The following is a 19179-nucleotide window of genomic DNA, read 5'->3' as shown; positions in this document are numbered from 1 at the left end:
TGACATTACCTTTATTTGCTCCCACATTGCCCTCATCAGTACTTAGGTGCTGTACTTAGTCGATTCTCAGGCACTTGCCTTTAATTTGAAGTTGAAAATTGGGACCCAGGGAAGGATGGATCTTTAAATGGAACATCTTAGTGAATTTTACTTTCTTCCCCACAGAGATTTTTCTATCTGGACAAAGGAATCTTGAAATATGCCAAGAGCCAAACCGATGTAAGTCTTCTTATTAATCAAATTTGTTATAAAAGTACTCTGCAGGGCTAATTGTTGTCACCCCATGGATGAAATCATACACATTTGGGGATGGCCTTTTTCTGAACTGGAAACCATAGGGAGGAATAGTTCTTTCACATGGACCAGAGGTGTGTGCTCCACGGTGTCCCGGCCCTGGGTTTTGGGTGGGCTCAGCTTGCCCACCAAGTGAAGGGTGAAGGTCTCCTTTCCACACCTAACTGCACATCCAGGGGTCTTTTCTGGTCTTAGGTTTGGGCTGAGGGGTTGTCTGGGTGGGAAAACATGTTTTCCTCCTGAGATAACCGGAGCAAAACATACAACAAGTATCACTCCCACTCTTACAGTGGCCAAGGGGGTTTGGTGGAGAAGGCCCTTGATGAAGGTGATGTGAATTTCCCTGTTGTGTGAACACCAGGCAGATAGCCCCCGAGGGCTGGAATGACTGTTGGTCCTGCCCCTTGTGCGGGTCCTTCTCTCACCCAGCACTTCTCTCTTCTTTCTCACTTCCCTTAACTCCTCGAGTTCTTGTCTTGTAGGATTGCTTGTAGAAAATTTCTAGAAAATGCCTCACCCACAGTGGCCTGTCTTAGCTTTCTGCATTTACTCCTCTTTTTAAATCACTTCCAAATGAATTTAGATACTAGAAACTAATTCTGTGGAAGGCAGTACAGCTAACCGGTGAATCCATTGCTGTGGGAGTCAGTCACTTACTTTCTCGCTTTCTCACTCACTGGCTGTGCAAGCCACTTGTTACCGAACCCCTCAGAGACTAAAACGGATCATGCATGTGCAGCACTTAATTCAGTACTGGTTCACACCAGATGCTTGATAAGTCATAGTTATTATACTTATATTAGTGGATGTTGAAAGTGAGGCTAGAGGAAAGGAACATCAGGGATGTTACTACTGTTTTTAACACCACGAACCTCAAGTGGCCCTCTCCGCGTCTTGGCAGATAGAGAGAGAGAAGCTTCATGGCTGCATTGACGTTGGGCTCTCAGTGATGTCTGTGAAGAAGTCATCAAAATGCATAGATCTGGATACCGAAGAGCACATCTACCATCTGAAGGTGAGATTGCTTCCCAGATGCTACCTCCTACTGCACAGTTTCTTTGTGTTGCAAAGGGATGTCAGTTATAGTACTGTTGATGATGGCTTTTGAATATTTCAAATGATCCAACCAACGTGTAGAAGATCTTCACTGTGAGAGTATTTTTAACAGATGCTATTGATCTTAAATGGGACGGTTCTTCATTGTGCAGGACTGTCTCTCACACTGCCAAAGGTTTAGCATCTTTGTCCCCTATCCCCTAGGTATCCCCCCCACATACATACCATGATTGTGACAACAATCAATAATAAAAAAAATCCTCATGTTTCCAAATAACCCCTCCTTCCCCCAGATTGTACCTACTTTAGTGAAGAACCATTTACCAAAGGTTAACGTACGTTTCCTGAAATACCATATTGAATATTTAGTCTTACCACTTCAGCTAATTAAAATTCTCATTCTACAGCGGATGTCAGGAACTTTTCTCCTTAAGTATGGGCTTCTAAGTAGGACCTCTGAGAGCTGCTTAACTACCATCTTCTGCCCTGTCCCCTACAGCTGGTGTAGGTGGTTCTAAGCATGATATAAGAGCTTCTGAACCAGATCTGGACCTGGCTACTTGCTAGCTGTTGGCCTTTGGCACATTTTATAATCCCTGAAAGTCTCCGTTTCCTCACCACCCTTCCCCAGAATGGGAATTATTATAGTGCCCATGTAAAAAAGGCTGCATGTAGGAAACTTGGCATAATGCCCAGCCTTCAGTAAGCTCAATAGGTTTAGTTTTTGTGTATAATTATTAGGTGGTACCCGAATGTTAGGAATTAATTGAGAAGATGTTAAGACTCTTTTCTTACCTGTGCAAATTACTTGGAATATTGGGAATTAGAGCTGGGGGGTGGAAAAATGAAAGCATGAGATGATGAGTTCCACGTCTTAAGATGCCTCATACTCTCCCCATAGCATATATGTGGTGCTTATGCCGACATATGCATAAGACAGGTGCTTGATTGACTGCACAGGATGGTCAAATCTATACTGTTTCCTAGCCTTAGCCCCTAGTTACTTGTGTAAAGGAGGGTTTCTCACCCTTGACACTACTGACATCATGGGCTGGAGAAGGTTTTGCTGTGGGGCCTGTCCTGTGTATTATAGGATGTTGAGGGGCATCCTTGGCCTCTACCCACTAGATATTGGTAACAAGCCCCATTCAGTTATAACAGCCAGAAAAAGTCTCCCATTGCCAAATGCTCCTTGGTTGAAAATGACTGAAAAAAAAAAAAAATTGAGAAAGAATATCCCACCCACCCCCTGTTCCAAAGATCATTCTCCTCTAGAATAGTTTCAGTTTCTCCACGTACTTCCAGTGACTCTTACTACTGTTATGACATGGTCAGGAATTAAGAGGTTCTTGTTCATCCACTTATTCTAGTTAACAGAATAAAAGTAATGATTAATTCCTAATTTTTAAAGAACCAGAGTGCCTTAAAATAACATTGAATACTGATATCATGATAAATACAGTTTAATATTTCTCTGTGTTGATTCACTTTAAGTTCTGTATTTCTTGTTCATTTGTTTGACCATCAGCTGTGTTAGTGTGGATATGTGTGGTCATCTGAGGGTCCTCCTTAATAGCCTCAGAGTCTGGCAGTTTGTTTTTTTTTTTTTTAACGTTTATTTATTTTTGAGACAGAGAGAGACAGAGCATGAACAGGGGAGGGGCAGAGAGAGAGGGAGACACAGAATCTGAAACAGGCTCCAGGCTCTGAGCAGTCAGCACAGAGCCCGACGCGGGGCTCGAACCCACGGACCGCGAGATCGTGACCTGAGCCGGAGTCAGACGTTCAGCCGACCGAGCCACCCAGCTGCCCCGAGTCTGGCAGTTTTTAAATGGTGGCCATCCAGTCCCATTCTGTTATTTTTATAGATGAAGAGTCTGGGCGGCTGAGAGGTTAAGTGGGTGTCTCCCTACAGTCCTATAACTACTTGTGAGTTTGGAACAGAACCCTGAACAGTTATTTAATAAAGTACTTTTATTCTGCCTCATTTAACCAATAAAAAATGAGTCAAGATGAATACTTTGGGTGCCGATTTTTTAAGCACCTCTAAGAGCAGATCAGTGCAAAGGATGACAGAAGATTCCTGTAAAATTCCTGCTGTAACCACATCTGGGAAATGAAATACATTTTGAGAACATAATTTAGGGGGAGACAAAAAGATCTAAGTCTGTTTTGCTTTTTCTTATAAATGATCTATTCAATAAACACCTGGAGGGGTTTTAAGTCTTGTATGTACTTCTAATCAACGCAATAAACCTAAGAGCCGACGTAACATTTCCTAAATGAGTGATGGCTGCTGACATTTATTTCCACATCCTTGCTCTCAGCAGTAGCATTAGTGACGATTTTAACAGATTGACCTGGATTTTTCTTTTTGGAAGTTAACCTACCATGCATCCTTTTGGGTGATTTTTAAGTTGCCACTTCATGAGTCTCTGTTCTAATATATAGATATTTATCATTTTTCATTTTGAAAATATTAATATACCCTTATACACACAAAGCATTAACTACTAAGAAATATCTACTGTATAGGTGCTTGTTACATTCTGTTTAGTGCTTTTATGAAATACTTTATAATAAAAGTTGCTAGTTATAAACATTATTCTTCGTGGAAAGTAAACTTTGATAGATACTCATTTATGGAGAAATGGCTAAATGTTTGTGTAGGTGTGTTTGAAAAATCTCGGAAATCACCAATAATACTTTTCCAGATTTTTTTTTCTATTTCCAAGGACAGAAGAAATGTGTTTCAAAATAACCTTCACATTCCTGAGCAATGTATTCTTTGTCAGAGAAGGTTAACAAGTTAAATATTTTAGGAGGAATCTACAAATTTGCTCCAGTTCAGAGAAGATTGATTTGAAAAGTCTGAATTATAAAAGTGCTAGTGTCTTCAGTAAGAATACGAGGAGTGGGGACATGTGAACTTGGAAATGCTTTAAGAGACAGATAAATATGAATTCTAGTTGATTTGTTTAATATAAGTAGTAATGTTTTGCTTTTGTAATAATAGCGTAACAATTGGGCCCTTTCATTGAAAGCCTAAGTGAAGGTTTTGATCATTTTTATTCTCCATTTCCTCCTCAAACTTGCTCCTATAAATCACGTAAATATAAACTAAATCAACAAACTGATATTTCTACATTTCTACATGTGCCAACATGAAAACAGAGGGTGTCTCAATTTGATGAATAATTGCTTCTTTGAGTGAGTGACGCTCTTGTTTCCCTCTTTCAATTTAATATCATTTAGGTAAAGTCAGAAGAAATCTTTGATGAGTGGGTATCTAAACTCCGCCACCACAGAATGTATCGTCAGAATGAAATCGCCATGTTTCCACATGACGTTAATCACTATTTCCAAGGATCCACTGTCACAGATTCTGCGTCTGGTGTCTTAGACTCCATTTCAAGTAGGAAGGTAATTTAAAGGAAGGGAGTGGCTTTGCGTGGGGGTGTCCCAAATGGGGGGCTCTGACTAAAGGAAGAACAGCTTGTGGGGAGAAATCTGTTTGTCCAGTTGGTCAGACTCAGGGTCCGAGGAGTATCCGTTATCTCTGGGACAGTAACTGAAGAATAGCACATAAGGAGGGATTTAATAGTCCTGATTCTTCCAGATTTCCCTTGACCATTTTGACTTTGGTTTTCTTATCTGCTTGTAAAATGCAGTAAGTATGTTTGTAGCCGTACAGGATTACAAAATTTCCCAACATTTATGCTATTATTTTGTCATGATTATCATTTGACAGAAGAAGAAATTAAGGACCACAGCCCAAGGCACAATAGCATGGTTTGGCCAGGCTGAGGTGACAGCCAGAGCTTAAAGTCTCTAGTGGAGCGCTTTGTGGAAGCTTATTCCCCATTACAGGCAGATGGCTTCCATTAGCAACTAGCTTACTTTGTTGTCCTTTACCCTAAAGTGTTCTCACTGGGCTCTGTTTTCATTTATAATGTGCTTTTGTCATCTGTGCAACAGCGTAGCAGTATATCAAAGCAGAATTCAATTCAAACTGGAAGCAATTTATCATTTTCTTGTGGTGGTGAGACCCGTGTTCCATTATGGTTACAGTCTTCAGAGGACATGGAAAAGTGCTCGAAAGGTAAAGTGACTTGAAAACTCTGCTTCTTTCAGTCGTGGCTTGTAGATTGGACTCGGTTAGTATTTACACCTTGGATGAGTCTCCCTATCAGTGGTCTACATTTGAACTTGACATCCGTGCCTGGGTGTGTGTGCACACAGGTTGCTTTCCGTATTCTTTAAGCACTCAGGTCTGATTTCCATTTGGACCTACTAGATCACAGTCTTCAAGGGTGCTATTTCTTTTAAGTGCCAAAAATGACAGGGTGCACATCTAAGATTGGGAGTCACTTCTAAAGGTGAGTGGGTGAACCAAATGGAGATCCCCACAAAATAGGAGTTCTCTACCCTGGTTGTACTCTAGAATCACCAAGAGAGCTTTTTTTTAAGTTCATTTATTTATTTTGAGAGAGACTGGGGGAGGTGGCAGCGGGGAGGACAGAGAGAGAGAGGGAGAGAGGGAGAATCCCAAGCAGGCTCCACATGGTCAGCACAGAGCCTGATGCGGGGCTTGAACTCATGATCCATGAGATCATGACCTGAGCCAAAACTAAGAGTCAGACGCTTAACTGAGCCACCCAGGTGCCCCAAGAGAGCTTTTAAAATGCAAGAGTACCCACTGTTCACAAGAGTGTCTTTAAATTGGCCTGGACTGGGGTCTTGGTATGACTGATTTTTTAAAGTTTCCCAAATGACTCTAATAAAGAGTCAGGATTAAGAACTCTTCCATAAGGAAGCTCAATGGTCTCATCCCTAATTAGCTCAGAACCACCCAGGGAACCAAAAAAAAACCAAAACAAGTCACCAGTGGGATTGGGGACACTCTGAATTAATTATCTGAGATGGAACTTGCACATAGATAATTTAAAAAATTTCCCCCATTGATTTTAAAGCAGAGCCATGATTGAGAGCCACTCTACCAGGTGGTGGCCTTGAAAATTGCATTTTCTCCTGTTGAATGCAGATACTGTCACACCTGGAGCCATATAGGTTTGGCCCTCACAGTCAAGAGCTTCACGGACTGACATTTTGGCACAGGTAGTCCTTAAAGTGCCCTCTAGGCTGGCAGCATTGGCCTGGCCTGCAGACTTATTTGAAATGCAGATTCTCAGGCTCAACCCAGATAGACCAAATCAGAAACCGGAGCGGGGGGGGGGGGGGGGGGGGGGCGCGGTGGTTCTTAATGATCTGTGGTTTAACAAGTTCTCCAGTTGATTCTGGTAATGCCAAAGTTTGAAAGCCACTCTCTTAAGGCATCATCCAGTGAGCGGCAAATTAAGGACTATCTTTGGAGTTAGTGACGGAGGAATTGGTATGAAAATTTAGGTTAGTTCCTCTGAGGTCAACCTGCAAAGGATCATCAAAGTCTCATATGGGTCCCTGATCCACAGTTTTCCTTAGGGACCAATATAACCTTCATTTTGTTTTATTCATTTAGCCTGTCTGGAGTCCTTATAAGCAGATGATGTAATACTTGAAATAGTGGTAATAATGATGATAGCTGATTTATTTAGTGTTCACAGTATGCCAGCACTCTACAAGCATGCTGCATATGTCAACCATTCAACATATGAAAGCAGGTATATAATTATCTCCCTTTCCCAGATGAGGGAACTGAGGCACAGAGAGGTTACGGAATTCACCCAAGATTCACAGTTCACGAAGTGTTCAAACTGAGGCAGCCTGGTGCTCCAAATCTGTGCGCTTAACCGTGACAGTGTACTGCCTCTTCTGTAAAAAAGGAAATAAAATTTCTTCCCCGTACAGATGAAAATCAAATAGTATAGACGAGTACAGAAAGTAGTTGGCACTAGCATAGCGAAACCTGGATGCCAAGATAAGAGCTATGAAGCTTCCTTTTGCTCCTGTCCCCCAGACCTGGCACACTGTCATGCCTACCTGGTGGAAATGAGCCAGCTCCTACAAAGTATGGACGTCCTGCATCGGACCTATTCGGCGCCAGCTATCAACGCCATCCAGGTCAGCCAGATCCCTCTTCTGTGTGCATTCTGGTGTTTTCCTGCTTTCCTCTCTCCTCCCCAGCCTCGTACTAACAGTAGGACATTATCTGGCCAGTTGCTTCAGCCAAATTCAAGGGGATGGAGGTGGGCACTTTGCTTGCAGTTTTCCCTTACTTTCTGTGCTCTCTTTCCTGTTTTGAAACAAAGGGTGGAGCTTTTGAAAGTCCTAAAAAGGAAAAAAGATCACACAGGAGGTGGCGGTCCAGAGCTATTGGCAAAGATGCTAAAGGAACACTGCAGGTAACCATCGCTTCCCTGCTCTCCATGCCGCATGCTGGGGGCTGCTTGGATTCAAATAGAATAGACAAGTGGATTTTCTATAGTTGTTCTCATAAATACCCTGGGCAGAGGGAAATTTAATCACTTAGATTTTCTGGATACTAGGATAAGCATGTAGTAGAATTGGGTAAGGGGAAAATGGTATGAGGTTGGAGGGGCTGCAGCCATTTCTAGGACTTTGGTTTCCCCTTTATATATGCTTGGCTGTCTGCCCTCTTCCCTCCTTGTGTGTGTGTGCTCTGACCCACCTGTTCTCCTGCCAGTCCATGGATAACTCATCCCTTTGAGCCCACTGACTGAGTTCTCTGGAAATGGGACATTGTGCAGACTCTCTCTTGTCTCTTGTCTCCAACCTCCCAAACCCCCATCAGAGTTTCACTGTGTTACACTGGCCACCTACTTTCCCAGTGCACAGCCGAGCCAGAGGCCAAGATTTGCAGCTTAGCCACTGCATATTAAATTGGGACATTGTTAGGGTCAAATAAATCAGGAGCGTAATGGATAAGTCATCTGCTATACTCTTATACACTCTTTGTTCAAAGCACCTTAGGGGTGGAGATTAAGAACTTTTGAAGCAAAGAGTGATTTGTGTACAAGCATGTGAGAAGTTGCTTTTGTAGAAGCACCAGATGCAAATTAAAGAAACATTTTTAAACCTATGCACTGTTAACAACATAGATACTGGGTGATTATTGCCAGGAGGAAGGAATTGAGTATCAACGGGAAAGAGCCTGGCAGCTTTAGCTGTCATTTCAACCTAGAGCTTTAATGCTTCTATCATCTCCAAAAGAACATGTGATTTCTCACCCATTTTTCTTTTGCAAGAAGCCAGAGCAAGTTGCTGGAGAAAGTGCTTTCCTGGGTTTTCATTTATTTTTAAGTTATCTCAACAGAAAGATGTACCTAGAAAATGTTCTTCTTGCACTACTTTCTAATCTTAGAAACAGTAAATATTCTAAGCCATTTGCATCTGAAAAGAAATGTCTCCCTTTGGTGTCACTTTAGGTCCCTAAACCTTTTCCTGGCCCAGTAAGACTACATTCCTCCAACCCTAATTTGTCAACATTAGATTTTGGAGAAGAGAAAAATTATTCTGATGGCTCTGAAACCTCCTCAGAGTTTTCTAAAATGCAAGAAGAACTGTGTCATATTGCTCATAAAGGTAAATGAGTTTTCTTTCTTCCTAATGTGTTTGATGAAAATGTTAGATGCATGTCTGGATGTGGGTTGTCCTTGGAGAGGGAATCTTGATTGGTTCATTTTCTACTCTGTTAGGATTTGGGGCAATCTAATTTTTACTTTATTTCTTGGGTACTAGGGAATGTATTGACAAGAAGTTTCTTTTTAAGCCCTTAGGGGAAATAGTGAGAGTGTTAGGTATTCTTTAAAAGCTGAGTGGTTCACATGCTGCTGATGGGGGCTATCAATTGGTACTCTTCCAGAGAGCAGTATGACATTATGTTTCAAGTTAAAAAAAAAAAAAAAATCTATCCAGCAATTCCACTTTGAAGAATTCACTCGTAGGAATTAATTTAAAATTCACCCAAATAGAGATACCCATTGTAGCACTGCTTATATCAAAAATTAGAAATAGATGTTCAACATCATTAGCCATTAGGGAAATGCAAATTACAGCCAGGATGAGATTACCACACCCCGATTATAGCTCCAAAACAAGACAGTACCGAATGCTGGTGAGAACACGGAGAAACTAGATCTCTCATATATTGCTGGTGGCAATGAGAGATGGGGCAGCCACTCTGGACAATGGTTTGGCAGCTTTATATAAAACTAAACATGCACTTACCATATAACTCAACATTCACATTCCTGGGCATTTATCCCAGAGAAATGTAAACTTAAGTCTACACAAAACCCTACACACAAATGTTCCGAGCGGGTTTATTTGTATTAGCTATTAGCCAAAGATTGGAACGACCCAAATGTCCTTCAACAGGCACATGATTAAACAAACTATGGGACGTCCACACAGTGGGATACAGCTCAACAATACAAACGAACAGATACTGATATGCATAGTTCCTTGGATGGATCTCAAGGACATTATGATGAGTGAAAGTAGCCAGGTTCAAATGGTGACATAGTGTACGCTTCCACCTATTAATACTTTTGAAGGGATAAAATGGTGTTGCTGGAGAAGACATTAGTAGTTGCCAGGGCTTAGGGAGAGGGAGGAGGGAAAGGGGAAAAGTATGGGTGTGATTATGAAGGGGTATCAGGAGGGATCTTGGTGGTAATGCAAAGTTCTGATCCTAATTGTGGTGATGGTTCCATGAACCCATGCATGTGATAAAATTTGCCTTGACCTATATTTTACACACATAAGAGCATGTAAAACTGGTGATGGCTGAATAAGATGTCAGTTCTCCTGGGCTGGATATTGTAGCATAGTTATGTAAGATGTTACCCTCGTGGGAACTGGATACAGGGTACCCCAGACTTCCCTATACTACTTTTGCCACTTCCTGTAAATCTATGATGATTTCAAAATAGAAAGTTTTTTTTTTAATTAGAAATAACCTAAATGCCAAACAATAGGGAAATTGCATTTTTTAATGTAGTATAATTACACGGTAGAAGACTCAACAGCCACAATAATAAAAATAGCAACCTCATATTGAGCACATAGCTATTATGTCAGGTATTTGTTAAGCACTTTCCATGCACTGTTTCATTTAATTCTAGAAGCAACCTATGGAGCAGATGTTATTGTAATTTTTGTTGCACAGATAAGAAAGCTGAACCTTCAAGAAGCTGAAGAGCTTCCTGTGTAAGACAGTGGTAGAAAGTGGACAACCTGAGACTTGTATCCTATCCTCCCTGGCCCACAGTCTATGCTCCTTACCTGTGTCTCACCACCCTGAGGGATAGGGTGACCAGGGCTACTTTTATAGACACAGGAAGAAGTTCACAACATACCACTGTGTAAAAATACAGGTCTCAAAACGATATAGGTATGATTCTATTTTTTTAGAAAAAAACCCCAACTTTATAAATCTGGCATATATAGGCATACTAAAAAGTCTGGAAGGATCTACACCAGCATTTTAGTGATGGAGGCTAGAGTTATAAGTACTTATTATGTTCTTACTGCTTTTTTTTTTTAAGTTTATTTATTTATTTTGAGAGAGAGAGCGTGTGTGCGAGAGCTGGAGAGGGTCAGAGGGAGAAAATCCCAAGCAGACTCCATCCTGTCAGCACAGAGCCCGACACATGGCTCAGTCTCAAGAACCGTGAGATCATGATCTGAGCCGGAATCAGCAGTCAGACTGCTTAACAAACTGAGCCAGCCAGGTGCCCCGGTGTGTTATTTTTTAAAGGAGAAAATGGGTTTAAAAGTTTTAAATGGGGGCGGGGGGACAGTGTTTGAAGTGAGAGAAAAGAAGGTACTAGATCTGCTGCCTTCTTCTCCCAGCCCCATGTTTTTCTCCCATGACCTTATTGATTCTTTCAGCTTTTTTTCCCTTACCCCACAAACATGAAGCATGTGGCTATGAGGAAACCACTTCATGTCCTTTAAAAATTCCCACCTCAAACCCTTGTTCTAGTTGCCATTAGAACTCTGTCACTGTTCGCAATACCGTTGTACGACCTGTGAAATGGGAAGAATTGCTTCCCCCGACCCCTTCAAAGCTCTTCACACAGGCTCTTGCATGTTCTCTAGTATTAAAGGGTCGAGTGCAATTACGGCATTGCATTTTAGGCTTTGTGAGAGGGAATTCCTGCAAAAGAGCACTACTTTTTAACAACCCAAACTGTCTTTTTACTGAGAAGATAATGCCTCCTCAGAGAAGGGATATCCTGAATTTTATACGTTGAAGAAGCTGCTTCCTCAGCAGAACAGAGAGAGGTTGCCGTATTGAGTCAATCCGCTGATCCTTTCCTCCTGCAGAGGGCTCGACCTTGCAGAAAGTCTACACTGGGCTCCAGCCAGCTGTTTTGTCTTTCAGGCTTTGTTCAAAACAGCTGGCTGCAGGGCTGCCCCATACCTAGACTAGGTCAAGGTTTGTGCTCTGAGAAAAGACCAGGTGCGTTTATTGAACAACAGCCTTTGCCCCATGGGCTTACAGACTTGAATTCCACAGGGAGCCTAACAAGCTGTGTTTCATTGCTGTGGTTCTAAAGTACACTTGCACACACTGAAAAGATCTCTGGGAGTCCCTTTTACACAGGCTGGGACTCAGAGGCCTCGTGGAATAGAGATACTTCTCAGGTTTGTCCTCAGTCCTGTGACCTTGCGTGCTTTCTCACTTCCATGCATTCAAGCTCACAGCATCTTGACCTGTCTGCCTTGTGTGAGCCTGATTTTGTCACTGATGGTTTTTATTGCAGTTTCTTGACTGTATGACTAATCTATTGATTACTTGTGATTCGGAGCAAGTAAACTAAACGTAAGAATTCCACGGATGTTGTAACATAGTCTCTGTAACCTACTTTTCCTTTAATTTGTTAAATGCATTTGAAGCCTGTTTTGTAGAAGATTAGATCAAAGGGTAGACAGCTAATGTATACCCATCATCGTTGAAAAAGTCCTTCTTACATATTATAAACTAAGTTTGACTTTTAACGGCGTATCGTTGAAATAGTTTTCTTTGGTTCATGTGTCTGGCTTTGCATGCAGAATTGACACACATGTAAGCAAATTGAGAACAAAAAGTACTAAAACTTAAAAGTCCTTAAGGAATTTACATTGCATATATTAACTTTTACATCTCTCCAAATATATTTCGTGGAACACTTTGCCCATAAAATGCTTTTAAAAACAAAAGAATTCCATGATTAAAAATGTTGGGAAAACACTGCTGACTATGGTTCCCTGTGAATTTACACAAGAATAGTAAATATTAAAGGCGCTGAGAAGTCCTGCAGCAAAGAGGTCTGTTAGTTTTGTTCAAGTCAGTGATTTTCCCCCCACTTCCTAGTAGCTGTTGGCACTCAGGAACTAAAGTTCTTGAGAAACATAATGCAGGAAACATGGTAAATAATAAACCTTTTTGGAGCTAATCCTCTGTATTGTCTGAGTCAGAAGACAGGCATTCATTCTAGGCCAGTCTGTTATGATCAGCTGTGGAATTTTGATCTCACCAGTTAATATCTCTGGGCCTTGGTTGCCTCATCCATTAAATGTCCTACAGCAGTTCTACTGACTTTTGGGTCTCAGATTCTGTAACTCTTTTCTCTGATTGGTTATTTTGTCCTGAATAGAAAGAATTCATGTTGTGGCTTATTGATACAAGAAAGTTTTATGAGACAGGGTTCTATTAGTAGCCAAAACAGGAATGACTGAATATGGTGAACAGTTTTAGGGTGGGAAAGCAAGGGATAGGATAAGAACAGGGTCCAGGGTATGGAAGTGGCCATTTATTTCTTTTTTCTTTTTTTTAATTTTTTTTTTTTTAACATTTATTTATCTTTGAGACAGAGAGAGACAGAGCATGAACAGGGGAGGGTCAGAGAAAGAGGGAAACACAGAATCTGAAACAGGCTCCAGGCTCTGAGCTGTCAGCACAGAGCCCGACGCGGGGCTCGAACTCACGGACCGTGAGATCATGACCTGAGCCGAAGTCGGACGCTTAACCGACCAAGCCACCCAGGCGCCCCTGGAAGTGGCCATTTCTGTTCTACTGTGGATGAAAAAGGTTAGGTTTAATGATACTTCTGCAGTTAGGTTTTTTAAAAAATTTTTTTTTTTAATGTTTATTTATTTTTGAGACAGAGAGAGACAGAGCATGAACGGGGGAGGGTCAGAGAGAGAGGGAGACACAGAATCTGAAGCAGGCTCCAGGCTCTGAGCTGTCATCACAGAGCCTGACGTGGGGCTCGAACTCACGGACCATGAGATCATGACCTGAGCCGAAGTCGGACGCTTAACCGACTGAGCCACCCAGGCGCCCCTGCAGTTAGGTTTAATGATACTTCCTGAGGGCATTTTCAGTGAGGGAAATCCTCATTTACAAATGAAAAGGTTAAAAGTAGAATAAAATTAAACTGTATTTTATTATTTAGTATTCTTTTGTTCCTGATTCTTTTGCTGTGCTGAGTTTTTAACTGTTGAAGGATCATCTTCTGAACTGTTTTGAGTTTATGGAAGCATTGGATAAAAAGCCAAGCATGTCACAGATTAAAAGTCAGAAGATATACAGAACTTAAAGAAAAGCCAGATCATTTATCAAACATAATTTAGGATTCAGCATAAAAATCTGCTGAGCAATTGTATTTATGTAAATTATCAGAAAGTAAGTAGGACCATTCAGTCAAATTACCTACTGTATCTAAATGAAAGGACCATTTGGATAGAATATCAGTTAGATAGCCTGTGAGGTTTGAACCATGGATATCCTATGAGGTTTGAAAATTAGAGCAAGCAGATTTCAGAAGATCAAGTCTGATCTTTTAGATGTGTTATCATTTTAAAGAAAATTCATACGCGTGCTTTTCATTAAAAAGGGAATGAAAAATTGGGTTGGGTGCTATATGATAGCATATTTTCTCACTGATTCCTTAAAGCACTCTTGAGATGTGGGCATTAGAAACATGTACAGATGTGAAAACCAAGGATTTGTCCAAAATCTAAATGGCAACAAATAGGTAGGGGTAGGATTTCAGTTCACATTTGCCTTATTACAAAATGTCTTTCCTTTGGACCACACTGCCTCCATAGAAGTGGTGTCCATGGTATTCCTAACTGTCTTCCCCAAGACCTATTTTTTTGTGATGCTGAGAAACTCCTGGAGAAGGAACACATTAAACAATAGAGTTCAGGTAAATTAAGACGACAGCTGTCCTTAAGTACCACCTTTCACCATCCAAATGTGCTAACCGTACTCTCACCGTGTAACTCAATAAAAGAATACCATGGAAGCCTGTAGAAGCGGGAAAGGTAGTGGTCACCAAGTGTCAATAGTCTGAGGCTTATGGCGTTCCATTCTGTCAAAACTCAACCTGCGTCCCACTCTTTTAGTACAGTGAGGAGGTCTGAGGAATGGCTAAAGACAGTCTGGGAAAGACGTGTAAATAGAGATGTCAGAATTGCCTTTCGATATTTGAACACCACTTGAATGAAGAGGTAGTTCGGTTTGCCAATGAGGAGGCCCTGAGAAAATTTCGACTTGGGAACAGGAGGGCTTCGTTCCCCACATCAGAGTCTGGGAGCAGAACAGACTGCTGTAGGAGACAGCAAATGCTCTGGCAAACATGGCCCAAAACCACTGACAAGAAAGTTTGGAGACGGAGAGGAGTTGGTCATCCTATATGGCACGTGGCCTTAGTGATCTTTGGGGTTCTCTGTGGCTCTGAGCATTGAAGACTTTCTGTGTGGTTTTGCTCGTTGTCAGATATCCATAAATGTGATATATGTATTTGGATTTTCTCTCTTTGTAAATTTTTTTATTTTTCTCTAGCATCATGTTAGAAATTAGTAAGAAAACATTCTGTCACAGAGAATATTCCTCACTTCTGGGATCATGTGTCTTTAATGATTAATATACATATCGTCTCCCGTGATCAGCCCCTAGCAGTCCCTCTGTTTATGCTGGATCCTTATGCTGTGAATGACCTCTGAGTGGGCCTAAACAGTCATTTAAGAAATTCAGTGCATGGCGGTCTGATCTTCTAAGCTCCTTTGTCAGGTGGTTTAGAAAGCCCTTCACACCTTAAAACCTAATATAGTGACTATCTGAGTTTCTTTCTGCTTATTTTATGCCCACTGCACTCTTATCAGCTATCCATTTTGAGCCAAGTGGTGTATATTCTGCCAACTTTAAATGGAATGTTCTCATCAGGTTGAAAGCCTTGCTTTACGGCAGGCCATCTGAAAGCCAGAGGAATTGATCTGCTAAAGTGCCAGCCAGCTGAGTGCCACATTTACTTCATTTAAAGCACTACACGTGACGTAGGGGAAAAAATGTTTCCTCTGTAACTATGTGAAGTGACAGATGTTAACTGGACTTATTGTGGTGATCATTTTGCAGTGGATACAGATACCGAATCATGGTATACACCAAAACTAATACAATGTTGATGTTAGTTATACCCCAATTTAAAGAGAACAACTTAATTGTCATAATAAATTAAGGAAACTTAGGCCAAAGACAAAAACACAGGGGCACCTGGGTGGTTCCCTTGGTTAAGTATCCAACTCTTGGTTTCAGCTCAGGTCATGATCTCGTGGTTCATGATTTCGAGCCCTGTGTCAGGCTCTGCACTGTGCTGCGTGGAGCCTGCTTCAGATTCTCTTTCTCTCCTTCTCTGCCCCTGCTTTCTATCAATCAATCAATCAATCAATCAATCAATCTTAAAAAAAGACCAAAACACAACAATGAAACCATGACAGTGAAGAGGTATTCCCCCGGGGCCCTCTCAGATGGGCGTGGGTGTCTTCTGGAGCGTGTGTGTTGGGGGGCTTGTCTATCTACTAGGACGTAAAATGCTGAGTTACTTGTGGGGTTTGTTGCCCGCCAGCTGAGAATGTTCTTCTGCCGAACAGACGCTGGTCATTCCCTCATTCATAGACCCTGCACCCTGTGTGCAGTTATTTACCAGAGTTGCCCCGGCAAGAGACCCAAGGACTCCCTTAAAACTGCTGCCATATTTCAAGAGAATGCAGTCACCACTGCTCGCCTCCATGTTGCTTTTATCGCCATCACTATTATTATTGCAGCAACATTGATTATTTATTCTGTGCTATCCATTGGGTCATTTGCTTTTGCTGCATTACCTTATTTAATCCCCGTAATCATCTTACAAAGTAAACACTATTATGACCCTTATCCACAAATGAGGAAACTGGGGTTCAGGAATGGCATATATTTGTCCAGAGTCATGCAGTGAATAAGTGATAGAGCTGGGAAGAATCCAGGGCTGGTTCAGAGCCCACACTGTTGCTTACTTGCTTGTACTGCCCATTATTTTGCTCAGCGAAATTGGTTAAATCAGAGTTGAGTGTGTTTCGTAGACATTGTTAGAAAACTTGATGCCTATTGGCCTTTAGTACCTATTTACCCTGTCTTCTGTTGACAAGAGAGAAGACATGAATTGTACTAATAACCTAGGAAACTGTGTGTGTGTTTAAACAAATTGCTTATTTGTACCGTGACTTTATGAAGATGGTCTAAATCCATCCCTGAACACCACAGCCTCAGACAAGTTCAGCAACAACCTATAGGGAGGTGCAGTTGTCCTTGTGGCTGTGAAATGAGGGAAGTAAGTCAATAATACGTATTTAGTTTCTGTGATACTAAATAGGCCACTCTTGAATGACAATGCCTCTAAAAATGCAACCCTGTGCAATTCAATAATATGCCAGGCCATCTGAGAAGAAGTATGTCTCTGTCTCTTCCTTGCTACCTTTCTAAAACAAAATGTAGTAAAGGAGACTGGAAAGATAATATCCAAATAGGGTATCCATGATCAATAATTTAGATGGTGGTTCCCCATCCCTAGGAGATAACTCAATGTGGTCAAAATTTGACGAATTTTTTGTCATATGTGTTAGCGGTTTTTAAAAACTTTAGTTCAGGCCTCTGAGCTCCTAGAGGTGCTAAGCTCTCACTAAAGTGAACAGAGTGGCTGGATGCCAGGCTTAGAGCTGGAGGATTCTGGGTCAAGCAGTTGGAAGACTGATAAGAAAGAGGGTAGGTAACACCCTAAAATAATTTCAAATTTACAGACAAGTTGCAAGAAGAATACAAAGAAGTCCCATGAATCCTTTACCAAAATTTATCATTTGTTAATATTTTGCCACATATATTTTATCTCTCTCTTTACACACACACACACACACACACACACACACACACACACACACACACCCCCATACGTGCACATGCGTGCATGTGTTTATTTTTCTGAACCGTGTGAGAGTAGGAATCCTACATGATATCTTTCTGTATGCCTTTATACCGTAGTGTATATTTCCTAAGAATAGGGATAGTCTGTTACTTAACCACAGTTTAGTTGTGAAATTTTATGTTGAAACAATACTTTCGTCTATTCTATTTTCCATGTCCAGATGCTGTCCGTGGTCCCGATAAGGTCCTTTAATGGTACTTTTCCCCTTCCGTACAGGATCTGGTCCATGATCATGTACTGCATTAATTGTCATGTCTCTTCAATGTCTTGCAACTGGGAACAGTTCCTCAACCTTTTTTTCTTTTTCTTTTTTTTTTTTTGGTGAAATTGATACTTTTGGAGAATCAGGTCAATTTTTAAAAATAAGGTGTTCCTCGTTTTGGAGTTGTCTGTCCCTGGTTGCTGTACAACAAAAACGAAGGTATATCTTTTTCAAGATATTACACCTGGAGTCCAGCTGAGCCTCACGGGGGATTAATTTTGGTCACCTGGTTAAGGTGCTGTCTACTTTCTTGGCTGGATTGTCACCATTTCCCCCAACAAGCAATGAGCTTTATTTTCAAATATTTGCAGTCTTGAGGGATACAAACAAAACTAAATGTTGATAATTGAGAATCCAGAAGTGTCCTTTCAAGTCTCAAAATAGCTTGATAAGTCATAAATTCTTGGGATTTTATAGTGGATTAGGGGGGCTGGAATTGACAAATGTGTATGATTTTAAATTTTTTAATAGACTTTATTTTTGAGAGCAGTTTTAGATTCATAGCAAAATTGAGCAGAAAGTACAAAGTTCCCATATACCCCCCACCCCCACCCCCCCACACACAACCTCCTCCGCTGTCAACATTCCACCAGCATGGTCCATTTGCTACAACAGGTGAACCTACAGTGAAACATCATTAGCACCCAGAGTCCATAGTTTAAGTTAGAGTTCCCACTTGGTGTTGTGCCTTCCAGATGTGTTTCTTAAAAGTCAATTAGTGTGCATTTGCTGCATAATTCAGTTCATTATTCAGGGCTGTTACTTTTCTAAGCTCTTTTGTAAGAAATACATCTCTTGGGGCGCCTGGGTGACTCAGTCGGTTAAGCGTCCAACTTTGGCTCAGGTCATGATCTCACTGTTTGTGAGTTCGAGCCCCGCATCGGGCTCTGTGCTGACAGCTCAGAGCTTGGAGCCTGGAGCTTGCTTCGGATTCTGTGTCTCCTTCTATCTCTGCCCCTCCACGACTTGTGCTCTGTCTCTCTCTGTCTCTCAAAAATAAATAAATGTAAAAAAAAAAATTAAAAAAAAAAGAAATACATCTCTCTTTATCTTGTTTTTAATTAAGCCTCTTCCTTTATTCCTTTTTATAATGATTATATCTTTATAGTTTACTTCACTTTAAGGTCAGCTTTTAATACCATATCAACGGAGAGAGAAAAACTCAAGCAGCTGATGGAACAGGACGTCTCCTCCTCCCCCTCGGCCCAGGTCATTGGTCTGAAGCACGCCCTGTCATCTGTAAGTTGCATGTCATGTGGCCAGGCTTATGATTTTATTTATTTATTTGTATTTTCCAACTCCATGGTTGTGTTGAAA

At 41.2% G+C, this 19179-nt stretch overlaps 1 protein-coding gene across 3 annotated transcripts in view; it reads left to right on the top strand.

Annotated features, from left to right (window-relative positions):
• The window catches only part of OSBPL3 (oxysterol binding protein like 3), a 177887-nt gene that overhangs the window by 109633 nt on the left and 49075 nt on the right, over positions 1 to 19179 (top strand). For all 3 annotated transcript variants that reach the window (XM_042920425.1, XM_042920435.1, XM_042920444.1), the window contains 8 exons: positions 166 to 219; positions 1196 to 1309; positions 4606 to 4773; positions 5329 to 5452; positions 7307 to 7410; positions 7599 to 7691; positions 8736 to 8892; positions 18971 to 19101. In XM_042920425.1, the coding sequence (XP_042776359.1) occupies positions 166 to 219; positions 1196 to 1309; positions 4606 to 4773; positions 5329 to 5452; positions 7307 to 7410; positions 7599 to 7691; positions 8736 to 8892; positions 18971 to 19101 (945 nt within the window). The remainder of the gene's footprint in view (positions 1 to 165; positions 220 to 1195; positions 1310 to 4605; positions 4774 to 5328; positions 5453 to 7306; positions 7411 to 7598; positions 7692 to 8735; positions 8893 to 18970; positions 19102 to 19179) is intronic.

The sequence above is a fragment of the Panthera leo genome, chromosome A2 (genome assembly GCF_018350215.1).
Source record: "Panthera leo isolate Ple1 chromosome A2, P.leo_Ple1_pat1.1, whole genome shotgun sequence".
Classification (NCBI taxonomy): Eukaryota; Metazoa; Chordata; class Mammalia; order Carnivora; family Felidae; genus Panthera; species Panthera leo.
Note: the sequence above shows the minus strand (reverse complement) of the source record. Positions and strands in the feature narration are given on the sequence as shown.